We start from the raw sequence: 26,164 nt of genomic DNA on the forward strand, positions 1-26,164 counted from the left end.
CTTTGTAGAATAGACGTCAGAGGTTTCTACATAGAGCCACAACCTTAACATATCTCTCAATCCTCCATCCAGGCAAGCAGGAGCCATAACCACATTTTAGGGACACATTCCAACCAGGCAGAAGCACCCTAGGAGAATGCAGAGTGAGGTCACTATGGGGTGGCACCTGGGAATCAAGTGTGCCACCTTGCCCCTGCAATTGAGGGGGTGGGACAGCGCAATATCAGCAGCACACCCTGTGGTATGTGCGAGTGATGTCAGCATGCCATTGCCCCTGATGTTTAGTTGGAAATGAACTTATTGTACACTTCACTCTCTTGCCAGCATCAGCACCAGTGGATTACAAATGCTGGGTTTTAAAATTTCTAGAGGGGTATTGCCTCTGTTGCACTCCAACCCACAAATGCTTATGCCATAATAAATTTGTTGGTCTTTAAGGAGCTAGAGGAACGCGGGTGGCGCTGTGGGTTAAACCACAGAGCCTAGCACTTGCTGATCAGGTCGGTGGTTCGAATCCCCGTGATGGGGTGAGCTCCCGTTGCTCGGTCCCTGCTCCTGCCAACCTAGCAGTTCAAAAGAACATCAAAGTGCAAGTAGATAAATAGGCACCGCTCCGGCGGGAAGGTAAACGGCGTTTCCGTGCGCTGCTCTGGTTTGCCAGAAGCGGCTTAGTCATGCTAGCCACATGACCTGGAAGCTGTACGCCAGCTCCCTCGGCCAATAAAGCGAGATGAGCGCTGCAACCCCAGAGTCAGTCATGATTGGACCTAATGGTCGGGGGTCCCCTTAGCTTTACAAGGAGCTAGAAGACTCTTCGTTGTTTTCATTTTACAGGTCATCTGTGTTGTATTGGTATAAATGTTGTTATGTTATAGCAAGGATAGGAAGCCTCCAGGTGTTGCTGGATTCCCAACTTCTGTTTCTGTGCAGCCTCTGAAGATCTAATGTAGAAGATGGCATATACACATATCAATAAATAAATAAGTCATCGTTGGCCCTGCTGGCTGGGGTGGACTGGAGTTTGAGTCTGCCGTCATCTGAAGAGCCACAGGTGCTCCACCCCTGCTTTATATAATATGGAAACCTCTCTTCCAGTATGCTGACGGTTAGATGGCCTAGTAATGGCATTGCCACATTGTTTCAGCATTGTGTTTGCCCGAAAACAGTTTTTCATAGCATCCCAGGTAATTTAGTACAAGGTAAAAAGATTAGGACTGCGATCCCAAGAAGAATTAGTTATGCTTAAACCCTTGTGTAATTAACTGGAATCCAATGCACCATGTTAAATGTGAATTAATCCCAGTAATTGTGTTCAGGACTGCAACCTAACTGCGGTATATCTAACACTGCATAGGACTGGGGTTGATGTTTTTTAAAAGAGAACAGTTTTTTCTCCCTTTCCCAGCATAGAAAACACTTTTTCCTACAAGGGCTGAGGGCAAGCACCTAATATATAAACTACTTCAAAGTTTGTTAATTATGAAAGGAGAAATGTAATTAGTCATCATAATGCTAGAGATCAGTTTATAGCCAGTCTTTTTCAATTAAAATTGCAATCTATAATTTTCCTGGAGGAGTTACATGTCTCAGATCTCAGCAGATTAAATTCACTGTGTGTATTAAGAAAAGTTCCATAAAAGGTTGCCATAGAGAAATGAACTGGCACAGCATACAATTCTTCTAAAAAACAAGCTAGCTTCTGACATCTTTGCGGCTTGCAAAGTATTTGCCTCCCTCTGCATTCTGTTTAGAATATTGACCAAACCTAGCAAGACGTTTGCCATCAATAATATTTTGAGGACTATATTTCTGAAGATATCAGTTATGGTTTAGTTCCTTTAGCCTCAAGTTCGTTTGAAGCCTCTGTGAAACCATACCTGGGGTGAACGGGAGGAGAGAGGGAGGCTACTTGCCTCATGAGAGCATACACATGGATAGACAGCTATGGGGTTGATAGTGTCTTTTTACGGAATTAATTTACCAGTGGTATATAATAAACCTTATCTAACATATTATATTACTAGTAGACCCATTGGAAGCAATATCGAAGTCCATTGATTTAAGTTGGTCTTCTCTGACTTACTTGAGTATTACCCAGAATAACAGAATAACTAAAGATCAAATACAAAATGATTAACCTCAGTCTTCTATTAAAGGATCTATACCAGTGGTTCCCAATTAGCTAAGTACTGCGGACCCCCTGTTTTTCAAAAGCCAAGCCAAAATTTTGAAAATGTCGATATCTTCATGGTACATTTTTGCTATGTAAATAGTGACACAGACCCTCTTGGTGGGCTACGCAGACCTCTTGAGATCTGTGGACCACCAATTGGGAACCAATTGGGACCAATTGGGAACCACTGATCTAGACCATACATTTAAAGCACATTGTTAAGAGTGTTGAGAATTATAGTTCTTTGAGGAACTAATGTTCCCAGGATGGTAGGGGAAGATTATACTGATCCTAGATTCTGCTTCTGTGTGGACATAAATAGGCCATTCAAAGGTATGGCTTAATTGTACCCTGGCTCTGCCCTTCCCACCTACAACTGCTTGCTTGGCCTATAAAGCGAGATGAGCGCCGCAACCCCAGAGTTGTCTGTGACTGGACTTAACTGTCAGGGGTCCTTAACCTTTTTATGCCACTTTCGTATCATAGGGCTTCAAATGTTGTAAGCTCCCACTTCCCAACCATTCCCGAGATTCTTTTCCCCCTTTGGACAAGGAGATCTATGGTATATTTGTAAGATTTTTTCTTACAAGTGGAAGCAGCAATAAATATTGAGCAGAGGAGACAAATGGAAGGCAGTCTACACAAGGTAGCATATCTGCCTCCTGCTCTGCCTCACAATTCCTTAACATGGACTGCTCATCCTTGCCTTTGGGAGCTCCAGGTGACCCTCCAAAGAGGATTCCTCTAGCAGGGGCAAGTTCAATTTCCAAGATGGATTTTTAAAGCATAAATTCTATTGAAATGGGGAGTGTTTCATTCATCACTGGGAACGTCTCAGGCACTATCCAGCAGAGGTACAATGACATCAACTTAACAATGCTGGCTCTGCTTAACTTTGTTACACATTTTAGCAGATATCCACTATGAAACAACAAAGAGGTGGTTTGATCACCACAGGGATGATACAGAAAATAAGAAATAATGTGTACCACAGACTGCAGAAGGACATGTGCTTTCACCTCTAGTAAGAGATCATTTGTACCCTGCCTCTGAGCTACAAGTGTACTATTTCTAGTTCAAACTCATCAACACAAGTCCATCTGAATGTGGAGAAGCCACTATGGCTTCTGGTTGGGATGATACTGCGCTGATACTTCTGCACCTGCACCTGCACATCTAAAGGGCCCGTGGTAAGCTATTGGGTCCCACCAATAGTTGTTAGTTAGCTAGCTAGAGTTCTATCCCTCCTGAGTAGGGCATTGAACCTGGGAGTTGGTCTACCAGGTGCTTGTCTGGCATTGTAGCCACGTCCATCCAGAGATTATCCAGTGTTTGGACATGGAGACAGAACTCCATGGTTCTTTTGTAGATTGCTTTGTGCAGATAATGAATCTCAACTGACAGTCTTATTCTTTTTAAAAAAGCAGCATTCTAGTTATTAGTGGAGACAAGCTCAAAAAACCTGTGGGCATTGTTTGATGAAATCTCAGATGGTAAGGCAGAAAATGAGTTCTAGTTGTCATGGGGTGGAGTTTCTAATCCCATCCTCAATAACATGAGAAGCAGAATAAAGCCTGCAAAATAAACAAATAGATGCAGCTTTGTGATATTTACATAATTTACTCATATCATGTAAGTGGGCTTTTCTTGGCACAGAACTCAGGTTCTCTAGATGACAAATTTGGTTTTTTATTGGCGATGGTTATAAAGATGTGCCCATTTTTCTCCTCTGAAACACATGTTTCCAACAGAATACCAGTTGCAGCTATGGTTCTTCTATTATTATGGGCCCATTACAGGAGGTGCCAGTGGCTATAATTAGTTGGGGAAATTGATTTTGCAGGAAGCAAAGTGTGTGCTAGAGCATGGAGTGCAGGTCACAAGCAGGTTAGTTGCGAGCTATAATTGGAAAGCTAGGAACTGAGGATAGGCAGAAAGGGGAAAGAAAGACCAGTTGGCAGATCTAAATATATTTTAGTAGAGAAACTACCTATGCACTTCTCAAAGGGTAGCTGATAGCCTTATGACAGGTCTCCTGGTTCTGAATAAAGGTAGCAGAGCTTTAAATTAACAGTGATTTGTGAGGGTGAAGAAATGAAAATGGGCTGGTTTTTTACGTGGCATCTTCATCTATATCCTTCCATGTAAGGTCAGGCAATGGCAAATTCTTAATGATCCGACGATAGCTACTGTCATCAGGAGAGTTACTTGAGACATAATGTAACTGCAAGCTCCGAGCAATCGGGGAGGTGGGGAGATCCCAAGAACCATAATTTACCGAAAAGAAGAACTTTTTTCCTTGGTTAAGTTTTGTTTTATTGCACGCAGAACAATTTCCTTTATCTTGTAGCTCGGAACATTTGGGATGCCTGCTGGTTTGTCCTGTTGAAGGGCAGTTCTTCTGCTCCCATATCTCAGTGGTGGTAAGTGGGCTCTGCTGCCTAGCTAGGAGAGGGAGGTTTTGCTACCACCCTTCATCTACAGATCTCAGGCCAGTTTACAATGTGAAAGCATTCATGATTGTGGAGAATATCAGCCTGCTCTGGATAAGCCAACCTGTGTGTAGAAACAGGTTTCACTGCATGGCTCAGGTGATCTGTAACCAAAGCAACATGTGATTCTGCAGGGGGCCAGGCTGCATCCAGCACATGGTGGCGGCACATGGAGCATGCACACTGTGTGCCCTGATTAAGACACTGTCAATGTGTCTTAGCTTCAAGTAACGTTGATAGCTTCAAGTAACTTCTGATAGGGCAAGATGAAAGGAAATAATGGTCCTAGCATAAACATTAGCTCTTATCCACCTACTTTCCTTACAGGGAGGGAGGGATGAGTTTGTCAATTTTGACTTCTCTCAGTTTCTCTTTTTTTTCAAATCTTAAGTGCAGATCCACATTTCCAAACCAGTTTGATCTTTCTTTCTTTTTAAAGAGCCCTAAAAAAATAAATCAGCATTTTAGTGTGAATTGTAAACTACTTTGAAGGGTTTTTTTTAAAAAAGCAATAAGGTGGTGTATAAATTTTATGAAATAAATACCTTTCTCCTTTATTCAATTTTGCCCAATACAATCATTTTTGCAAAACAATTTCCCCTAATAAAATGCATTTTTGTAAGTTCTTTGCACCAATATATACATTTTAAGGGACATTTTACCCTAGTATAGGCATTTTTCTACACATTACTTGGCTGGAGCCCTGCACTGCAAAACATCAGAGAAGTATGAATTTGGAAAGGTGGCTGTGTTTTAGAATGTACATTGTTTGGGAAAGTTCAGTTCATCTTTAAATACAAATTGAATTGAACTGAATTTCCCCCCATCCCTACTTACAGATAGATGACCAACGATGCTACTTTGAATAATGCTAGCCACAGCTTAGATGGGTTGGACACTGTGAAGCCATCAGTTGATGACCTGAAATTTGCTTATGGTTTTCTGGATGGATTTTGATGTTTGAACATATACTGTATTTACTCGAATCTAATGCTCACCTTTTCTGGGTCAAATTTCATTGCAAAAATTAAGGTGCATATTAGATTCGATGGCACATTTACATTCACCAGCAAATACTTTTTTTGGTTTAAAGGTTCTGAAAATTTAGGTGTGCATTAGATTCGAGTAAATGTGGTAATCCCTCCGCCCCTTTGCTAGGTGAGTGGTCCTATGCCTATTAATCTGGAAGCAAAATATAAGGTAAAACTGCTTCTGCATAGCTGGAGGTGTGCTGGGGTGCAGAAATAAACTAGTCTGTAAATTAAAAATCAATTTAAAAAACCCCAGAGAGGACCTTATGCCCAGAGGCCCAGTGAGAGTCCAAGATCTAAGCTTGGGGGCAGTTGAGCAACAGACAGCTGGGGGTGTCAGTTGGATGGGGTGCAGGAGAAAATGATGGGGGAAGTGGATGCGTTGAGTCTTCAGTTTTTATTACTTATTTCCTGGATGGGTGATTAAGGATCGGTAGATGCACATGATGAGTTTAAAACCTCACCTCCACACATTATATGGCAATGTTTTATAAGAAATGAAAGTTTAAAGGACAGTTTTTCCAGGTTGAAATCCTGAACTGGGAAGCTTCTGTTAGGGGTTGGGAATACAGTGCAGCATTTTCGTTTCTGGGCCCAATTCCAAGTGCTGGTTTTGACCTATAAAGCCTTAAACGGCTCAGGACTGCCTCTTTCCATATGAACCCACTTGGACTCTGAGATCATCTTCTGAAGCCCTTCTTCCTGGGCTTCTTCCACAAGAGGTCCAGAGGGTGGCAACACGAGAACGGGCCTTTTCTGCAGTGGCTCCCCATTTGTGGAATGCTCTCCCAAGGGAGGTTTGCCTGTTTGCCTGGTGCTTTTGTTATACACCTTTAGGCGCCAGGCAAAAACGTTCCTCTTTAACGTTGATTGACATCCTATGCCCTTTTAAAATGTGTTGGGAGGGATTATTGGGTTTTATTATATATTTTGTGGTTTTATATTCTTATTTTATCCTGTGAACTGCCCTGAGACCTGTGGGTATAGGGTGGTACACAACATTATTTATTATTATTATTATTGTTGTTGTTGTTGTTGTTATTACTTTTGTTGAGGGCTGCTCTCTCTTAATATTAAACTTGAGTGATTCTGTACCTATCTGGTTAGGAAGCCAAACTGGATAATCCAAGAATAGATCAGGGATACTGCATATTTAGAGGACTCCTAAGATACACAGAAGTAGATGAGTTTAAAGACAGAAGGAAAACAGGAACAAATGGACTGAAAAGGGTTGGAAGGTTCTATGTCCCTTGAGAATATTGAAAGAAGTTGAACCACATTATGTGGAAGGTGTCACTTGGCAGAAAAAAACAAAAACAAGATGGAGGTATGGAGAGACGGAATTGGTCTGTTCAAGTCTCTAAATAATTTACGAGCAGGGAGCTGTGCTTAGGGTGAGGCAGATGCATGCCATCAGGTTTGTGGTTCCTATGCTCTATGGGAAAGTTTCAGAAGAAGAAAAGGGCAGTGCTTTTTTCCGTAAAAAATATGTTTAGGGGTGCTCTCATTTTCCTACTCGTATTGAAATACTGCCCCTCAATGAGGCCAAACCTAGATTCACAAAATGTTTAGGGGTATGCGTACCCCCAGAAAAAAAAGCACTGGACAAGGGTAACCCTTTTCTCCTTAGGTTGAGGAGTTGGACCGCGTCTTTTGTACTATATATAGCCACAGCTCCTGAGGGCAAAAACAACTGAAGGAGGCAGGGAGCAGAAGCTCCTCCTCCTCTCCTCCCTATTCCCTCCTTTCTGAGAATGCCAAGTCAGCTGCTGAAGCCTTCCTATATTTGTTCATAACCAAACAATGCCATCCAACATTGATTTCCATTTCCCTTTTAGTCTTAAGGAGACAGCAATTCTACAGGGCTAGAAAGTGGACCCCACCCTGCAATGGAGAGGCTAAACACACCTGGCTTTGGCCCGGGGTTCATCCTGCACTTCGGCTTACTTCTCCTGTTTTGTGCCTCCCCTCTGTAGCTTAGTGGGCTCTGTCAGGCAATGCTACGTACAAAGAATTGAGGTTTTTGAGAGGAGAGAGATTTGTACTGGACTTTACCAGTTGCATATTCTCCTCCTTCAGGCTTCAGTACTTACAGCCTCCAAACCACTAAAGATGGCCGCCGTGTGGCTCTGCTGTCAGAGCGGAACAGCAGCGGTGGGGATGTGCCAAGAGGCGTGGAGGCCGGAGGCAAGTGCTAAATTACAGAGGCCACAGAGTTAGTAATTATCCATGGATTAATAAATGAATATAGTTAGGTACAGTATTCCAAAATATCAGAAAGGTGCTTTGCTGCAAGATGACTCAGAGGGGAGCGAGGCTTTCTTTTAACAGGTGCGAGGAAAAGACAAAAAAAGAGAGAAGCAAATCTTCCCTTTCAAATTCTGTGGTAAGAGGCATGCTAATATGCTAGGACAATGTGCTTAATTATATGTAAAGTGGAGATGGAACATGAGGTGAGGCCACTGATTTTAAAAGTGAGACATCTGGAGCATAACAAGGGAGATGCAGGCTTTTATTTCATAATGGGTAATATCAAAAAATATAATGCCATGCATTTCAGGACTTAACTATGATAATTAATCAGATTTTATACAGCCATAATTTTTTTTTAACTGCATAAAGTAGGGTTGCACGAGGTAGGCTCTGCCCCGAATAATACTGCCAAAATTAGACTTTTGTTTCAAAAGGTCTCCCTTCCTCACATCTTTGGGCTGTCTGGTTTAAATAATGTTAGTTAGTATACAGTGTTTCTGAGGTGGGTAGGCCTGTCCGCTTAGCAACTAAGGGCTAATTGTAATGTTACATTCAAATAGATGTGCTAAAGACAAAAGTATGGAAATTGGTAAAAACAAACAAATGTTCTGAAACAACAATTGTGAGGCTTAACACACATTTAATAGAGCAGCACTAAAAGACTCATGGCAGAGAAACCAGTGATGTTGGGTCTGTGGAGGAGTCTGCCCCTTTTACAAATTCTAGCTTGCCAGACTCAATGCTCTCATTGACATACATATAGGGCAACACCATGCCCACAATGTTCCTCTCTCCTTCCTATAGAATTTTTGTTGAGATAAATGTATCTCATTGGTTATCTGCATCCCATCAGGATTGCATTATGCTTGCTGTATCAATGCTGTGTTCTAAGACCAAGTTCACTCATCTTGGCCTGGAGGCTTCTAGCCTACCATATAAGCCAAATAAGTGCAAAAGACACTTAGAGGGACTCATTTTTTGAGTCCCTCTAAGTGTCTTTTGCACTTGTGTTTTAGGCTACAGTGTTTGGCTCTCTGAATATCACGTGCCCCTGCAGTCTGAAAGTCTAGTTTTACTCTTCCCCTATTTAAATCACCACAATTTGATCACCTTCATCCTTATTATCCCAGGGGGAATTGTTCCAAACCAGACCTTCCTCACCTTCCTCAGCTGCCATGTCTTTTGCCCCACAATCAACTCCCTAGGAAGAAGAAAAAAGTATTGTAAAGCATAATGTTGCAATACTAAAGCAAGATTCAGTGCCTATTCAGTGGGGCAGAGCAGCTCAACTCAGGATCCATACTGGAGCCAAAGTCGTCATTTTGGTCAGCAAGTACTAAGGGAACTAGCTCACATGGGGACTAGTAGGAATTGACTTTTAGGCTTTAGAAAACATACAATCCAATATATATCTAATTCAGTGCTTTCTAAGCTTTTTGGAAATGCAATCCAGAGATGAAATTTTGTCTCTAAGAAACCCAGTCAGTGGGAATAATTTAGATAAGGGAATAATCCCTTATCTAAAAAGTGAAAATATATGGTTGCTGCAGAGTAAATATGGCAACACAGACAGAAATATTGCCTCAAAGATTCATAGAACAGGATGTTAAGTGTATATACACATAAAGAGAAACTCATGGAGTTTCCCTGTGATAGATTAAAATGATTTATGATTTAACAGAATGAAATCTAATGATGCCACGGCCAATTATAAGGATAAATAAGCAATTTTACAGAAGTCTGAAAACTCAAGTACAAAAGAGCAAAGCAATGAATTACAGGATAGATGATACTTTATATTAGGAAAGGGGTTAGACTAGATTGGGGTAGCCATAATCTCTGGCCATTAGCAATGCTGGCTGAGGCAGATGCGAATGGAGTCCAACAGAGACTGGAAGGTGCCATGTTGGCTGTCCTGGGCTAGATGACCTATTGTGTCCATTATAGTGTAGCAGTATAACTCATCACCAAAGCTTAAGGGAGTTCACCCATAGGTCCCTTCAACAAAGCAACAAAACTCTAAATTAAACAAAATATTCAGAATCTGCTAATGTCTTGGAAAACAAAATGCAATTTTGAAAAATGACCAAGCTAAAGCAATTGAATAAGTATATTTTTCATAATGCTACTGACCAGCAACCCTCACCATTGGATCAGGCTAATTCATGTGGAGTATATCCATACCACAACCTGTTAACATTGGCGGTGGCATGGGCAGCTCTAAACAGCATGGTGAATGACATGACTAGAAACATTTTACATGTCAACTTTCCGTTTGGAGGTGATCTCAAAAGAAAGTACTGGCAGTCGGCCTCTATGTGGACTGATAGAACATACAGCCTGATCTTAAGACCAAAGTTCAAAAAGTAAAGCTTTGGTCATCTCTCCAGTTGTCTCCTGTTCTAATCCCTCACCCACTTTCCTTCAATACAACATATTCTCAATGACTGCCATAGAATGCTCTATTTTTATTTGAAAAATGGATATAGAAAGAGACATGTGTTTGCTATTGAGAGATCCTGCTCTGTCAAAGTGGCAAAAAAGGGCTTCAGGGCACAGCCCAAGAAGACTCAAGTGTTGTTGGTATTGGATTATTTCAGAGGTATCTCTCTGCTGTTTCTTTGTTGTCTTCCCTTTCTTCTTTGGGCACTTGAAAAAGAAGGACGCATGCATACAGAGGTAGATCCTTTGCTCTTAACACATGAAAGTCAAATGTCATAAAGAGAATGTTAGCAGGTTACAATAGCAGCGAATTAAAATAATTTCACCTCCGGACTTCCTGCTGGTCAGTGATGTCTTGGTGTGCAAAAATATCTTCTTTTCTGTGAATGAGTGGGAAACGATCTGGCTCAAAGCCAACACAATTATTGTACAGTTAAACAGTGAATTTGCTCGTGTATCAATTCCTTCATATCTTGTTTGTCCTGAAGGAATGCTACTTTTCTTAAAAGAATTAACTTCCCGATCCTAACACATATTAAGAAACACTTACCTTAGTTTTTAACAATTTATCTGGCAGCCCTATACAGAATTTTAGATCATCTATACAAACTTGCTCAGATGAGCTGAAAGAGCAATTAATAAGCAGAAACCACCTTATAATTATTCTTTCCAATCCACTGCTGGTGATATGTAAGACTTTCCCAACTGGGGCTCTCCAAATGTTTTGGACTACAACTCCCATCAGCCCAAGCTAGCATGGCCAATGGTCAGGGACAGCTGTCCAATACTTCTCCAGGGCACCAAGTTGGGGAAGGCAAGTTTACACATCAGCAGCTTACACAACACGTTTAGTCGATTACAGCATCCTCCCAAAAGCCCCTTTATTTAGAGCACACACTGCACAGTGTTTTTCTTTCCAGTTGGTGCCATTTCACAATTTCACTTTTTGATGGCTAATCTGTTAAAACCATTTTGACCACAATGATAGAGTGGTGGAGCAGGTCAAGTCTACTCCATGGACCAGCAACCCCGATGAAATTGATATGGTTCTTTCTTCATAGTCAGCACCATTCAAATGTTTTTTAGCCATGCTTAAACGGCGCATTGAGGTTTCCCCCCCCCCCCATCATATCTTAACTACTTAATCAGTGCAGTACAAACAGACATAACAAAGACAGAAAGAGTGGAGGTCAAGTATGGGTTCTGAAAACAGGCTGAAGCCATGCAAAACTTCTTTGTATAACCTAGCTGAGAAGTTAGAAGAGCCTTAGCTAGAGCTCCCCACCATTGAGTGGTTTTTAAAAATAGCTGCCTAAATCTGCTTCTGTGCAGTTACAAGTGGGCTCTAATTTAACATATATTTCTGAATGCATTGTTATGCAAGAGACAAAGAGGAGAGACTGTTACTATGGGCGATATAAGAGTGAATAGATTACAGCAGAAGAAGGAAAAATTACTTTTTGTGACACAAGGGAGTCACATTTCAAACCTGGATGATAATAGTATGTACTTTGCCTGTCCATTAAATTATCTTCTTTATTAATGTGTTAGAGCAAGTTATACGAACAAGATTATCAGGATGCCTACTGGGATAACATATTTTCCAGGAGTCCCATAGTGACTAAAAATGGAGAAAAAAATGAGAAATATGCAGGAGCTCCTAACCAAGTCAGCATTTAAGATGAAACAGCAATCAGTGTCTTTTTATAGGAAAGGAGTAATTCTTGAGATATGCCCCTTAAGGTCCTGTTCTGTAAGACCCTTTAACACTTTTGGCGAGAGTTCTGAGCAGCAATTCATTCTTTGCCAAAGCAATGTGAAAGTCACTTCTCTGTTGCTACAACTCTGGAAAGAGATGAAGAACCACCAATGATTTACTTCCTTCCCAGATGAATGCCATTCTTACAAAGGCTGATGTTAGTGTGGGAAGGAACTATGCCATTGGCTTTGCCACCAATGGTTTCTGAATTGCTTCCCATAAAATAATCTGAAGTCATTTAACAATAAAAGCATCAACATTAAGACATATATAAAACAAATTCAGGTTCAATACAGATACAAAAATGGGACAAAAATCTTCACTTAGAATGTGTTCTGGGAAAAGGAAGGTCTTCAATCGGTGCCCGACGAATTTGAGGAAATTCCAAAGGGTAAGTGCTGAAGGCTTGATTCCGACATCATACAGAATGGACCTCCTGATGAGATGGTATCTGTATTCATCCAATGTTTCTGGAGCAGTAGGGAAAGAATACATTGCAAAGTGGATCCTTTGCTGCTGCCTCATTCATTTCCACGAGAGGACCAACCAAATTTGTACATTCAAAGAAATATGCTTGCAAATCTGCTTCCTCCATTAAGATGCATGTGGCAGTTGTTGTGAGTGAATTATTATTGAAGCTCCTTTGACCAAATAAACAAAAAAACAACACTGGATCAAGCTATCAACACTGGATCATAAAGGGTATGATCAGAGTATAAGCTGGCTCTTTCCTACTAATTGCTGCCAGATATAAATATATTTTACCAATGGTTATTTTATTCAAAAACTTACTTCCATCCTTGAATGTAGCATCCTCTATGGACATACAGTGGAAATGATCAGCAGGTAACTCTCATTTGCTTTTTGTAAGTCAAAAAATTCCACCATTTTGGTCTGCTTTTTGCAAATACTGACTAGCAGCCATTATTTCTGTGCTTGTTGCAACATCAGATGAAAATACTTCATGCTCAACCATCACGGCTAAGAGGAAAATAGTAATCTTCCCTCTTACCAACTGAACTGGTTTGACCTTATGGTGAAATGAGAACATTATTCAAGAACACCCATCACAGTGCTTAACAAGATTTAATGTACATTTATTCTTAACATGTGGAACATATAAAGATTTTATACTGAATAAATGATAATTCATTAAGCCAGAGGAAAAGGAGGAATTTACATCAAGTTTTTTTGTCTTTTTTTAAACTACATTATTTTGAAATACAAATGCGGATTCTTCTCACTGAAAAATCTTTGAAGTTGTTTTTCTTCCTTTTTTCCTGTATAAGTATTATTTTTCCTGTAGACTGGTAACCAATTTCTTAAATCAATCCATAAGTAACCATTTCCACATCTTGATTTATAAAGCAAGTTGTGAGCAACTGCTCTCCCGAAATAGAGCATGACTTTATACATACAGAAACTTGTACATTACCCTCGTGGTGGTGTTTTTCTGTTACTGTTTTTTAGAGACATGGCCCGAACAAAATAATAATAATAATAATAATAATTATAATAATAATAATAATAAAATTAAGTCTACCATCACTTTGTAGTTACCACATCATGAAAAAAAAATCCTTGTACGTATTTAAAAAAAGAGAGATGAGGGTATGTTTAATGTACAACTTCTATATACATCACGGCCCTTAGGCAATAAAAAAATATTTAAAATGATTAAAAGGAATTGTGAAGAACTGTCACTGTGGAAGGTCAAACAATAGATACTGATGTGACAGTTCTGGTGAGGAAGCAATTCATGTTGATCGTCTTCAGGTTTGTGTTTTAACTTTCCTAAAGAATTTGTTTTGCTCCTAGCCTAATGTAACCATTCTCCTGCAGAGAAACCAAGATAATTTCATATGCAGACTACGGACCAACCCCCTTCTTTGATCCGCTACACCTACATCACTAACTTTCTTCTATTGCACAGAGTGCTTTGGGCAACGGCATAAAGGGTGGTTGGGTTTTCTCCCATTCTTCAAAAATAAAACACACAGTAACTTAGTATATTTCCCCCACTTTTGCGCTTCAGAGTGGTGAGCCTTCCCCCCCGCTTCTCAAATCATGTTTTGCAACATTTTAACCCTCAGTATCCCTAGTTTGCTTCCCCTCCCAAAAAATATGTGATACAAACATGCAAAAAAATAAAAAATATTTTTTTTTGAAAAGGATATCTATGGAAAAGAAGTGTGACCTTTGAATGTACTAGACAGACTTTGGTTAAAAAAATAAAATAAAAAGATGTACTTATACACATAGACAGCAAATATTAATTCCATAACTGTTCAAATTAATATTTTTTTTAATTCCCAATTGGTAAATAGTGAATGGGGCAGAGGAGCAAAGATTCTTTTTTTCCTTCTTCCTACACTGGATAAACAAGTACAGAAAACAGCCAGTTATATGTGACCCTCTAATCTCCACTCACACATGCTTGGCTTCTCACTTATGTCATAACTGCCCAATCTGAAAAAGTACATCACAGATGACAGATGCAACCAGAGAGTTCAGGACAGCAGATATTGAGATATCCAGCAAACGTCCTTCGTGCAATAGGAACTCTGAGCGATTCTCCTCCACCCGGGCCATGGCCAGCAAAGCCTTGGCTGCCCTGCACATCATGTCTACGCTAGGTGGCTCCAGAGGCGGGGGCTGCATGTGCATGAGGTTATGCTGGCTCTGCTGGTACTGGGCCATAGTGACCCCATCCTCAAGGAAGCTTATCAAGTTTCCGATGCTTCCCTTCTGCACAGCAATCGCCCTTGCTGCTAATGTGTCCCCCTGGGCAAGGTTCGATAAGAGTGCCATGGACATTTCTCGGCAGACTGGATTTTTGCGGTCCCCAACGTACCTAACTAAAGTAGCATAGAGTTTCTCCTGACGACTGAATGGGGGAGTGGCCAAGATAAGGTCCACATTATTGTCTTGGATACTGAGTTTACACAGGGTTTCCAGTACAAGTCTCTGAGGCGACAGGACTGAGTTGGGCCCCACAGTTGGAAAAGGATCCTGTGCCTCTGCAGATGGGCACACCATCCAGTGCAGTAAGCCATCCAAAATTGGCAAACAGATGCTTTCCGTGTACGCAGATAAGTCTAGCTGCCCAGAAATGTTGGCTAATGTGACCAATGTATTATCCCTCAAGACCTCAAGGCAGTCCCACCACCACTCATCCTTGCTGCAGGCCACCCCTTTGTCCGCCTCTTCCTCTTTTTCATATGTCTGTGGTGCACGCTTTCTTTCTGGGTGTTCATGATGGAGAAGTATCAACTTTCCTAAGATCAGCACCAAGCCCGGATGTTTTGACATTTCAGCATCATTGCCAGGCACAAAAGACAAGCTGCGGACAATGTTTGACACACAGATGCAACGTTTGGCCAAAGAGTCCTGCCAGTGAGTTATGGTGCATAGAGGAGTCTCATCTCGACTCCGTGGCTCATCCTCTAGCAACTTGATATTCCGATGACTTTTGGCTTGGTGGATCCCAAATGGAAATTTACTGCTATCTGTCTGAGAACTAGAGTCTGAGTCTTCAGACAGTGCTCCTGGGCGAGCTGACAAGACATCGTCAATGGTGGCTGATATGCTTTTGTCTTGCTGTTCCTCAGGTTCTCTTTTCCCCTCCACATTCTTCTTTTTACTTGAAGAGTTGGATGGAAGAGGCGGTTTCCTGCGAGGAGGAATCTCCATCTTACTCTCAAAGTGGGTCTGGATGTGTTCAGTTGTATCACCCCCACCCAGCTGCCAGTGGAGGAGTCCACTGTTGAATTCCTGAACACGCCCCAGCTGGTCAGATCGGTCGACAACAAATAAGTTGTTTTTCTTTACGATTTTTATTGGCAGCTTGTCAAACTTACTGGCTTGTTTTGGCCTCTCACTTGGATCAGCAATGGCACCAGGGGGAGCAAGAACAGTGCTCTTCTCTTCTTCAGGGTTCTCATTTTCCTCTTCTTCCTCTTCCTCATCCTCAAATTCACCAAAATAATCAATACATTCATCATTGTTTTCTTCTTTGTTGGCTTCTTGCGTTGCAGACTGGGCATCCTCTTTCTGGGCTGAATTATGATCAAGTGTTTTTGGTCCTGGATGTCCGACTTCATATTCCATGAGGATTCCAAATATATCTATCAGGCATTTTCTAAAGTATTCCACCAACAGCTCAAGAAAACCAGATAACTGAAGAAACAAAAAATAACATAAGAATGTTAAGAGGAACATTTCAGGTGACATGGAATTGTGTTGGCAGCAGTAGGCATACTTTCAAAAAGATGTTAATTTACTCTTCATTTTACACATAAAACAAACCTTGTTGGGGCATTCTCTAAATGTAGGCATTTAGTGATCTGGGAATACTAAAAAGATTTAATGGAGTAATAAAAATATAAAGTATTCATAACCCTTGTAGTTCGCACATTATAAAGGAAATCCCCAAACTGTATTTAATATTTAATTTAATATTAAAAGTTTTTATTATTTATTATTTCATCCCACAATTGAACTTTTTGGATCTTACAAAATAGTCACAATTATTAAAACACACACAGGCACACAAACTGAGTCTTCCTCTGGAATAAAGAGTCTTTCCTCTGCCCTCAGAGGAAGAGAACCTTTAGATACAACTCCACTTACACTGTGTCCTTGTAATGTTTTCTTAGTGGAATGGTGCTAAATACAGGGGTACAAGGAAAGTACATTTGAAGTCAGGGTGAGTGAGGCCACTTTGCCATGGCCATTTGCTTCTTAAAATTCATGAATTTCTATTTTGCTGAAATTATTGCAAAGACACATTCTACCCCACATGCATTTATTGAAACCAGATCTTCCACTCTCCCCCACCCACATTATCCCACAAAGTCTCTGGACAGGCTACAGCATATCCTCATCTAAATTTATCCACACACTAACCATGTGAAGGAACTTAGATGGAGAAATAGATACTGAATATGGATTTGAGCTGGCTCATAATCCCTATTTTCCAGCTCATAAATGTTGGTAGCAGCCCTTCAACATACATATCTATAGTGTGATTTATAGCACTTCAGTGTTCTAAAAGCCAAAAAAGTAAAAACAATTCTTTTCTAATTTACAAAAGCTTTCCTGTCTGGTGTCCTGGAAATGATTACTACTCATTTCAGGTGATCAAGCAAGTGGCTATTTACAAACCTGTTCATTGTTCCATATTGCATGAAATGATGCACTCATAACTACTTGTGAATAAAGAACCAAGCCAGAATAATTGCCACACTTACAATTCTCACCCTGCAAGGAATCTAGCAGCAGTGGCAGATCACAAAAGGGTTTTCATACTGCTTCTTAATCCCTATAGTGCAAGTCTTTTGCATCAAAGAAATCTCTAGTGATATCTTGTGATATTTAGTAGAAACTTTCTTTAGTATAATCTAGTAGAAATTTACTTTCACTTGAAATATAACATTAATTTGCAAAAAGAAGGTGAATGTAAGAGGCATGGTTCTGGAAGAGGTGAAGTCTTTTGAAAGTATGGCCCCACAAAAAGTGATCTTTTATGTTATATGCAAATAATTATTTAAATCTTTTTTCCTCTCCCATCTCCCACACCTTTCCTAATTCTGTGACGCACTTTAGTCTTCAAGTTAAGGAAGAGCTGACAATATATCAGTAGTAGCCAAGATAGTTTTCATGTCTGTGATAAGCTCTTGAAGGCTTTTATTACCAACTGATGTGCTCCATCCAAGGCATTCTTGAGTTCCTCCTGCTGTTAGTGAAAGCTATATGCAGCATAAATGTTCAACCAGGGGAAAAAAATTGCCTTGGATTTAAAGATGCTCTTGTACAAAGCACTTTTTACTGATTCCTCCATCTGAGTGCAGCTTCCTGTACCCTGTTCTGTTCGAGAAGGCCCCTTGATTCCCAACAGTGTCTTTTAGTTGAGGAGCTGAGAGAAAGAGGGAACTGGAAAACCCTGCTGTGAGAAGGGGTCTGTTCTCACATCTTTAGGAACCAAGCTGCTGTAAGAGAGCTTTGATAAAAGAAATACTGATTTAATTTTGAAGGGTCAGTCTTTGGAACACTGAATGACTAGGGCATTTGAGTGCTGTTTTCAGTGGTGATTCTATGTTTCAGCCTCACTTTGTATTTATTAAATGGCAGGTACATTCAACTTTTTGTTAAGCTTTAGAGGATGGGGTAAAATCACTTTAAAGTTATGGTGCTGCTAATGATGTGACACGTATTTTATGTGAATTGCTAATCTTGTACAGAAGAGCATTCCATTGAACTCCATGGGGACCAGCCTTATATCAGGTGAGACCACTGGTCCATCTAGCCCAGCTATTGCCTACACTGACTGGCAGCAGCTCTCCCAGGGTTTCAGATGGGGATACTCCCTGTCCAACATGGAAAAGCTTTATTCTACAGAAAGCTACGGCCTTCTGCAGAAGAAGCATATACTCTGCCACTGAGCTATGGCCCACCATGAATTGCTAATGCTCTTTCTTATTATGAAACATGTTTTGTACTGCCTTATTTTGTTGTCAACTGCCCTATGACTGTTTTAGATGAAGGAAAATATCTATCTATCTATCTACCTATCTATCTATCTATCTATCTATCTGGCATTAGGAGGTTTCAGATAAACAGACTTCTGGAGAAACATCAAACCTACCTGAGAGAGATTGAAAGTAGCAACAGTACTGTCGTCATACAGAAGGATATTAATAGTATCTAAAGCCCAAGTACTTTCAGCAAGAAGGCCTGATTTAAGTGACATCATCACCCTCCAAGCCTCAGGAGTCACTGGAAAATAAGAACACAAAGCATTAATAAGCATTCTGTCTAAAGGAGATCCAGAAGCTAGATTTCAAATGGCATACAGATTTTGGATCAGTGAGAAGAAGAGATGATTTTATTCCAGATTATGGTATGAATAGTCACAGTTCCCTTTTAGGTTCAGGAATGACAACTCTCATATGCAGAATTCACTAGCATGCCTTCCACTGAACACAACACTGAATTATATTAAATACAGCAGGAAAAACTGCCTATTTAAGATGAAAAAAGCCATGTTGCTATTTTGAGAACTGGCTGAATAAAACAGCACAGAAGGTTAATCTGTGGCTAACAAACATGGTGGTTAGCTATCATGCTCCGTTATGCAAATTGAAGTGATGATCCACTCTTAAGCATTAGGAGTTGAGAGGAACAAAATATGTTCGATTAATAAGGCTTTCGGCTATCCTTTCTTTCAAGCTAACTAAGGAATATACACAAGGGTGCGTGTTTGTGTGTGTCACACCCACTTCTGGGTGCAGATTGAAACCACTTTTGAAGAACTGTTAGGATTTGAGGAAAATCAGATTTAATCTTGCAGTTCTCAGACCCAGCTTGGATTTTTTGAGTGCTCTACAGATACTTTTTTCTGCATAATCATGTTCTCTTCTGAGCCCTCATAATGTCTACTCAAAATGCATGCTTGTAAGTAAGCAAAGTATACTTTGGTTCTCCAAAGTATAGTTTGAATTTCCTCTTGGGGAAGAGGGGGTGAAAAATGGCCATAGAAGTAACCAAATGATCCAGAAGTAACCAAAACGGTGTCCCCTTCATTAGTCGTTGGATTCTAGCTCCCCTGTGCCAAAATGAAATCACATAAATCCTGCTTATTTCAGGAAGAAACCAAATGTCAGAAACAGCAGGAGGACAACACCTAATATGAAAACTTTAATAAAACACACAGTTACAGTAACTTCTTGCCTAAGTATGCAGTGCCCTTCTTCATATAAGTAGATTAAGTGGTGGGGTGAAAATGGTCACTCCTGCTATGAAACTTTGGGCATGGTTGCAATTTAACAAAGGCAATTTCTCAACGAAAGTTTACAAAACTGCAACCTTTAAAATATTGTAATTAAAAAGAGACTCCTTTTCATTGTCTAGCACTTACCTATATCTTTTGAGGTAATCTTTCGTCTTGGTTTCAAGACTGGCTGGGATGCTTCTACAGAGCCTGGAGGAAAAGTTATTTCCCTCCTAATTGGTGGTGGCTGGGTTGGAGGACCTGCAACCTGTGAGACTGGAACAGTGGGCATAACTTTCGGCATCTTCATGGAGGGCAGGAAAGGGGATTTACTTGGAGACATACGGTTTTCATGGGAGCGTGGAAAGGATGCAGGACTAGGCGCTCGAGAGATGTGGTTTGGCATCGACGGCGTCGTCTGGTAAGATGACTGAGGAGGTCGAGTGATAGGCTGCATGGAGGCAGAAGATGACATGTAAGAAGGCTGACGTTGGTTGACATGAGAAGGCCACTGGCTTTCATGGTTTATCCTCTGGTCAGGGACCATCATATCTTCAGTGCGGTTCATCCCTGGATAAGGTGGGGCCTGTGCAGGGCCTCCAGGGCCTTGCCTATTTTGATATGGGTAAGACATATCATTTCTTGTGGGCCACATGTTCTGTTGGGGGCCTTCACTGGAGGCTGATGACTGCATAGGACCACCAATCATCTGAGGAGGTATTCCATGTTGCTGCATTTGTCCCGGTGCCTGCATTCTCTCTCGGCTATAAGGATATGGATACTGTCCCTGTATGGGCCTTCGGTCTGGTCCAGAGTAAGCACTGTACTGGTTAAACATATCCTGCTGCTGGCCACTATACTGCATATTAAACATATCTCCTTCATGGCGTTTTGCTGGGGGCCCATACATGCCATCCATATGCCGTTTGTAGTTCTGAAAAGGAGGAACAACATGAATAAGCTTTAAAATACAATGAAAATATAATGTTTCATAGGAAGATTCATATTCCACAGTCAACCAATGAGATTTGCTACCACAAGACATAGTAATGGCTACCAACTTGATTCTTTTAAAATGGGTTAGACAGATTCATGGAAGATAAGGCTACCAAAGGCTACCAAGTCCTGATGACTATGTATTATCTCCAGGATGCCTCTGAGTACCAATTGTTGGGGGATTATGAATGCACTCATGTCCTGTGTGTGAGCTTCCCATAAGCATCTCTTTGAGCAGTGTGAGAACAGATTGCTAGACCTTTGGTCTGAACCAGCATTAATTTCTTATGGCAGAAGCATTTGAGGCTACATTATACAGATTTTGGTAAAAATATGACATACTTTGATTAGTGTTTTCATTAACATATAATGCCTTTTTAATTATTTCAGTAAATAAATATGAATTGGCAGAAAATCCATCTTTCAGCTCTGGTGTACAACAAGTAGGAAAAAATGATTATTTTAGTGGCGAACAAAAAATGCTTGAAGATGATATATGAGACAGCCCTTTCATTTTCGGAGGTAGTTTTGATGTGTTTATAACTTTATGTTTAAAAGATAGTTAGCCTAAGGCTAATACATCTCATGTTAGTTCTCATTCCAGTGAAGCGTGGTAAAAAAATTATTGGTTATTTTTTGACATATCCAAGTTTGAAAAAACAATGTTTCTTTATTAGTAAGGTCATTTTTAAGACTTTTGTTTAAGATACATAAAACTGATAGTCTCTATAATTTTGAAGCTCACTATAACTTTCTTTTCAGAAAATGAGACACAATAAAGCATATAAAATGGTATGAATGTATCACATGAGTAAAAGCACCTGGGATGCAAGATGTCTTCAACGAACACTAAAATAAAACAGAGAGAACTTTCCCCACATGCTTTTAGAATGTCAGAGGCCCTCCTGAAGGTGCTACCACCACCAGATGTTCAGGGGAAGGTGGTTAGAACCATCCCGATTTTCTCATATAGGAAAACAGCAGACTAAGCTTTTTAGGAGACTTTTGCCTCTAAGTGAAGGGAGTAATTGGATGCTCTGTGTTGTGTTGGCTATGGGTTGTATCGAGCACAGTCTAACTTTCCCCTCCTCTCCTCCCCCTGCAGCCCCAAGACACCCTCTAAAACTGCCCCCAAGAGTCCCCCAACCTTCTGGAATACATTTCCACTTTTGGAACAGCAGTATTGGATTAAATCCTATGATTCTTGGTTACTGTTTTGTATTGAGATATATTTAAGGATATTTTCAGAAAGATATATATATAGGTATGATGTTTGTATGCTCAGAGCAAGCTATATGCTCAGAGCAAGCCAATCTCTGGGTGCCAGTCCTTATGTAGCCAAAAGAGTATCATCTGTGTACAAGACGAAAGAATCAGCAGGACTTAAGAATCCATCTTTTTCTGTCTGTGGAGGCGGGGTGGGGGGGGGAAGATTGTTAACTGGGAGAGAGGAAGAACAGAATGAAATAAAGGTTGGCTGGCTGCTGGGGCCCTGGATAAAGGAATGCTACAGCTGCAGTTCCCACTAGAAAGCTGCTTTGAGAGTTTTACTGGGAAATGGGATATAAACATTATCCAACAAACAACTTGGAACTTGGCTGTTGTGTGGCAGTGGCAGCCTTAGGTATAACTTTTCTGCCCTATCTTTTGGATAGTTTTAAGACAAACAACTTTGCAATTTGTAAATATTTACTTGGTCCCTTCATTCTCTTGCTAGCCTTCATGTTTCAACAGAGGTGGGGTTTTTCTTCTTGCCTCCTTTGCCACTGGATTTAGCTATCTGAAGTGCATGAAGATAACATAGAAACAGCCCTCCTCTCTCTACCAACATTACTGGGGATATGTCCTTTGTCTTTGTACATTGTCTATGCACTGGCATCAAATCTCCCTCAGTAAAAAAACCCACCAAACCCATCCTGTCCCGTGTGTCACTGAATCAGCTATTCACAACTATGAAACATTTCATACAAAAGGATCTACACCCATGAAGTCATAGGCCTGGCAATGTCTTTTCTGTCTATCAGTGGAATTCATCCTAATGTTGCATTCTGTTTTTTCAATGTCCGTATGCATGGATTTCTAGAATGAACTTTGCAGAGGGAAAATGACAACCACAAATGTTTACCTGCTGTTGTGGAAACATTCCAGGTTGGTGTCCTCCATAGGGTGGCTGTCCTGAAGGAGGTACTTGCACTGGATATTGCGGCCCATATTGTTCATGCCTGCAATGAGGAATGTGAGCTACTAATTAGTACAGACTATTTCCCAATTATAAACGGAGAGCTGTTTATAAGAAGTCCTGAAGCTCTCCACAGAACCTCCCTTCTGTTCCATCATACCGCCTGTCAACAACAAAATGTTATTTGTTAAAATAGAAGTTTTGTTCATGGGGGTGTGTGCTTGGGTTGCAGCTCAGTTTGGTTCAGTGGCACTATATCAGAGTAAATTTATTTCAGTCTTACAAAAAAATGTAGAAGTAGTTGTGTGGGCTTGGATCTGAGAATTGAACATACCTACTGCTGCAGGTAGGAGGCAACATATGACATGGATGTATACCTGATTCACAAGTTTTCTGCTTTCCTTTAATCTCTTATGAGAGATGGAAATACTGTAGCAACTGAATGAATTACTCGTATCCCAGGATCATGTGCAACTTCCTGTTTGGAGTGCTGGGGACATATAATTCCAATACCCAAGCTTCCACCTCACCTCACTTGCAAATATCTGAATGAACTGAAAGCTTTGAAGTCAAAATTATGTGCCCATCCTACAGCAGAAACAAATCCAACTGAGAGGTTGAAGCTGATTCTGCGTTTGAGTCACACAGTGATGATGAAATCTATGGTTAGTCAATAGTGTTAGAATATTACACTTTTATAAAATTATTTATGTAAACAGGAGAAATATTTTATTCAGAGGTTTAAGGCAAATTTATAATTGAACTGGGATACATAAAGTTAAACCAATTTTCTTTGAAAGTGAAATTAAACTTGGCAAAAGTCCTCCTTGTTGCACAGGAAGATTGGGGAGTGCGTAAGCCTGATGCTTTGCTTGAGCTTCATGAGGTTCATCAACTTAGCACTAAATTATGGTTTAGTACAGGAGTAGCCAGCATGATGTCCCCCAGATGTTATGGATTACAACTCCCATCATCCCTGATCATTGGCTATGCTTGCTGAGGCTGGTGGGAGTTGAACTACCCTGGGTTAGAGTTACATGTGAATGCATGCATTGTGAGAACTTCATGTAAGCATGATTATGTTTATTACATATTTTGAGAACTCAAGAGCTGTAGGCACACCTTGAAACTTACCTGTGTAACTTGGTAACACTGCAGAGTACTGTATCTAATTTTGATGGGAGACCTCCAACTGGATATAACTTAATTTGCTATAATATAACATCCAAACCATCTCGTCTCAGATTAAAAGCATGACCTTAAGACTCATTTATCCAGCAAATGAACATCTAGGATTGCTCTTGCAATTGGTCAGTCAGTGCAAAGATGCCATGGACCCCCTGTGCCCTTCCCAAATCTACTCCAGAGAATTGGAGCAACCCCCAAAACAGATTTAGGGTACGTGGGGGGAACAGGGCAGTGAGTCTTTGAATGAATGGAAATACTTCATGGGATACTTCCCAGGGCACTCTGCCTGTGGAATACCTTTTCTAGGATTAGCTCACATGGCACCAAATTTGATGTCAATCCCATGCCAGGTCACAACTTGTTATTTTGCTATTTAAAATTTGTAAATTGTCCTCGAAATGTATTAATATAAACAAACAATATGATCTAAGGTATTTAATTTGCTACGGAGCCCCTTACACTGGCATAACCATACAGACACAAATCTAAAATAGGCAATAATTAGCAACTAGAATATTAATACTCAGGACCTAAGAAAAATAAGCTTCTTTACCTGATAAACCAAGGATGCCCCCTTGGTGAGGCTGGAATAAGCCACCTTGTGTGCTCTTACTGTGACGTATTTCTTTTATGTTCAAGGTATACTGCACCAGGCTACCGCTGTCCCTTCTTTCAAATCCCTTCTCAAACCTCAGTCCTTATTCCCAACCTTTAAGCACATGGAACTGTATTTGCTTGCATTATTTTCTCCCTCCCTTTGTCTTTCCTCCCTCCCCTCTATTATCTTCCCTCCCATTGTCTATCTTAAGCTCCTTGAAGGTAGGGATTTGCCTATTTTGCCCATGTAACTGTAAGGTGCCATGCATGGTGATGGCACTGCATGTATGTATAGATGTCATATTCATAGAAGATCCACTGGCTATACAAATATATGATGGTTTTTTATATCTCTGCAGCACTTTTTAAATGTTCTCAGCGAGTTACAGTTGTAAAATTTGATTTTAAAAATGTCTGACAGAATGAGGTTTAAGGGAAAAGTCAAAGGTTTGCTTTCACCCTAGAGAGCAGACTCAGTTCATGCTGACGTCTGCAAGTGAGAGAAGTCTGTGCATATATATGCATATATATATATATATATATATATATATGTATATATATATGCTCCTAGAGGGTTCCACTTAAAAACATAAGCCATATTTCAAGGAGTCTCAAATAATTTGTTTACAAAATGTTGCAACCAAAGAAAGACATGGGAGCCTCAACATTTAATGACTAAATTTAAAGTAAAAGGTTAAGAACAGTACTTCATGTGTATATATGAGCAAAATAACAATTTTATTTTGATTTATGGAAGTAGAAGGGCTTTTGCAATCCCATGTTCTCTAGAAGTTCAAAATGAACATACTGTTATAATCTAAAACCGAAATAATGAAAAACCAGTCATCAAGCTCCTGTAAGTTCTGGAAACACTCCATCGACATGGCTGCTGAGCCACTGCTACTGTTCTCAAAGGAGTCAATGATGCCAGGGAACGGCAGAAGTCCCATTGAAAGAAAAAAGGCTACACAGCAACAATGCTTGGTAAATTGCACCTTCTGCCCAGTGGCTCTTAAGATTTAAAATTATCTGGTTAACACAGGCATTTGAAACAAATTAAATTGTTGTTCACCTTTGCTGCCCAGGGTAACGGTTAGGAGAGTACATGCTTGGGTCACTGTTTGAAGGCACCATGTTGCTTTGACCAGGTGCTCCCATACTGCCTTCAGGACCCAGCCCATGATCCGACCTAAAAATGACAAAGGAAACCTCATGCTGTAAAAAGCACTTATTCTCTCAATCTGCTAAAAAAAAAAATTAAAAAATTAAAAAAATCAAGGCAT

General features: G+C 40.4%; 1 protein-coding gene and 1 long non-coding RNA gene across 19 annotated transcripts in view; both read right to left on the reverse strand.

Annotated features, from left to right (window-relative positions):
- LOC310674704 overlaps positions 1-5,367 on the reverse strand; it is a 35,154-nt gene extending 29,787 nt beyond the window's left edge. The window contains exons 1-2 of the long non-coding RNA XR_014509718.1: positions 5,328-5,367; positions 1-128 (exon numbers count right to left, since the gene is read on the reverse strand). This is a non-coding gene — a long non-coding RNA (uncharacterized lncRNA). The remainder of the gene's footprint in view (positions 129-5,327) is intronic.
- Positions 5,368-13,217: 7,850 nt separating this feature from the next.
- The window catches only part of ARID1B (AT-rich interaction domain 1B), a 345,246-nt gene continuing 332,299 nt past the window's right edge, over positions 13,218-26,164 (reverse strand). For 11 of the 18 annotated variants that reach the window (XM_083433957.1, XM_083433953.1, XM_083433943.1 and 8 more), the window contains 5 exons: positions 25,954-26,070; positions 23,043-23,139; positions 20,069-20,855; positions 18,797-18,927; positions 13,218-16,329 (listed from right to left, as the gene is read on the reverse strand). In XM_083433957.1, the coding sequence (XP_083290083.1) occupies positions 14,605-16,329; positions 18,797-18,927; positions 20,069-20,855; positions 23,043-23,139; positions 25,954-26,070 (2,857 nt within the window). In that variant the 3' untranslated portion in view covers positions 13,218-14,604. The remainder of the gene's footprint in view (positions 16,330-18,796; positions 18,928-20,068; positions 20,856-23,042; positions 23,140-25,953; positions 26,071-26,164) is intronic. The other 7 variants (XM_083433948.1, XM_083433947.1, XM_083433944.1 and 4 more) reach the window with 1 other exon arrangement.

The sequence above is a fragment of the Podarcis tiliguerta genome (genome assembly GCF_965153285.1).
Source record: "Podarcis tiliguerta genome assembly, chromosome: 3".
NCBI classification, from domain to species: Eukaryota; Metazoa; Chordata; class Lepidosauria; order Squamata; family Lacertidae; genus Podarcis; species Podarcis tiliguerta.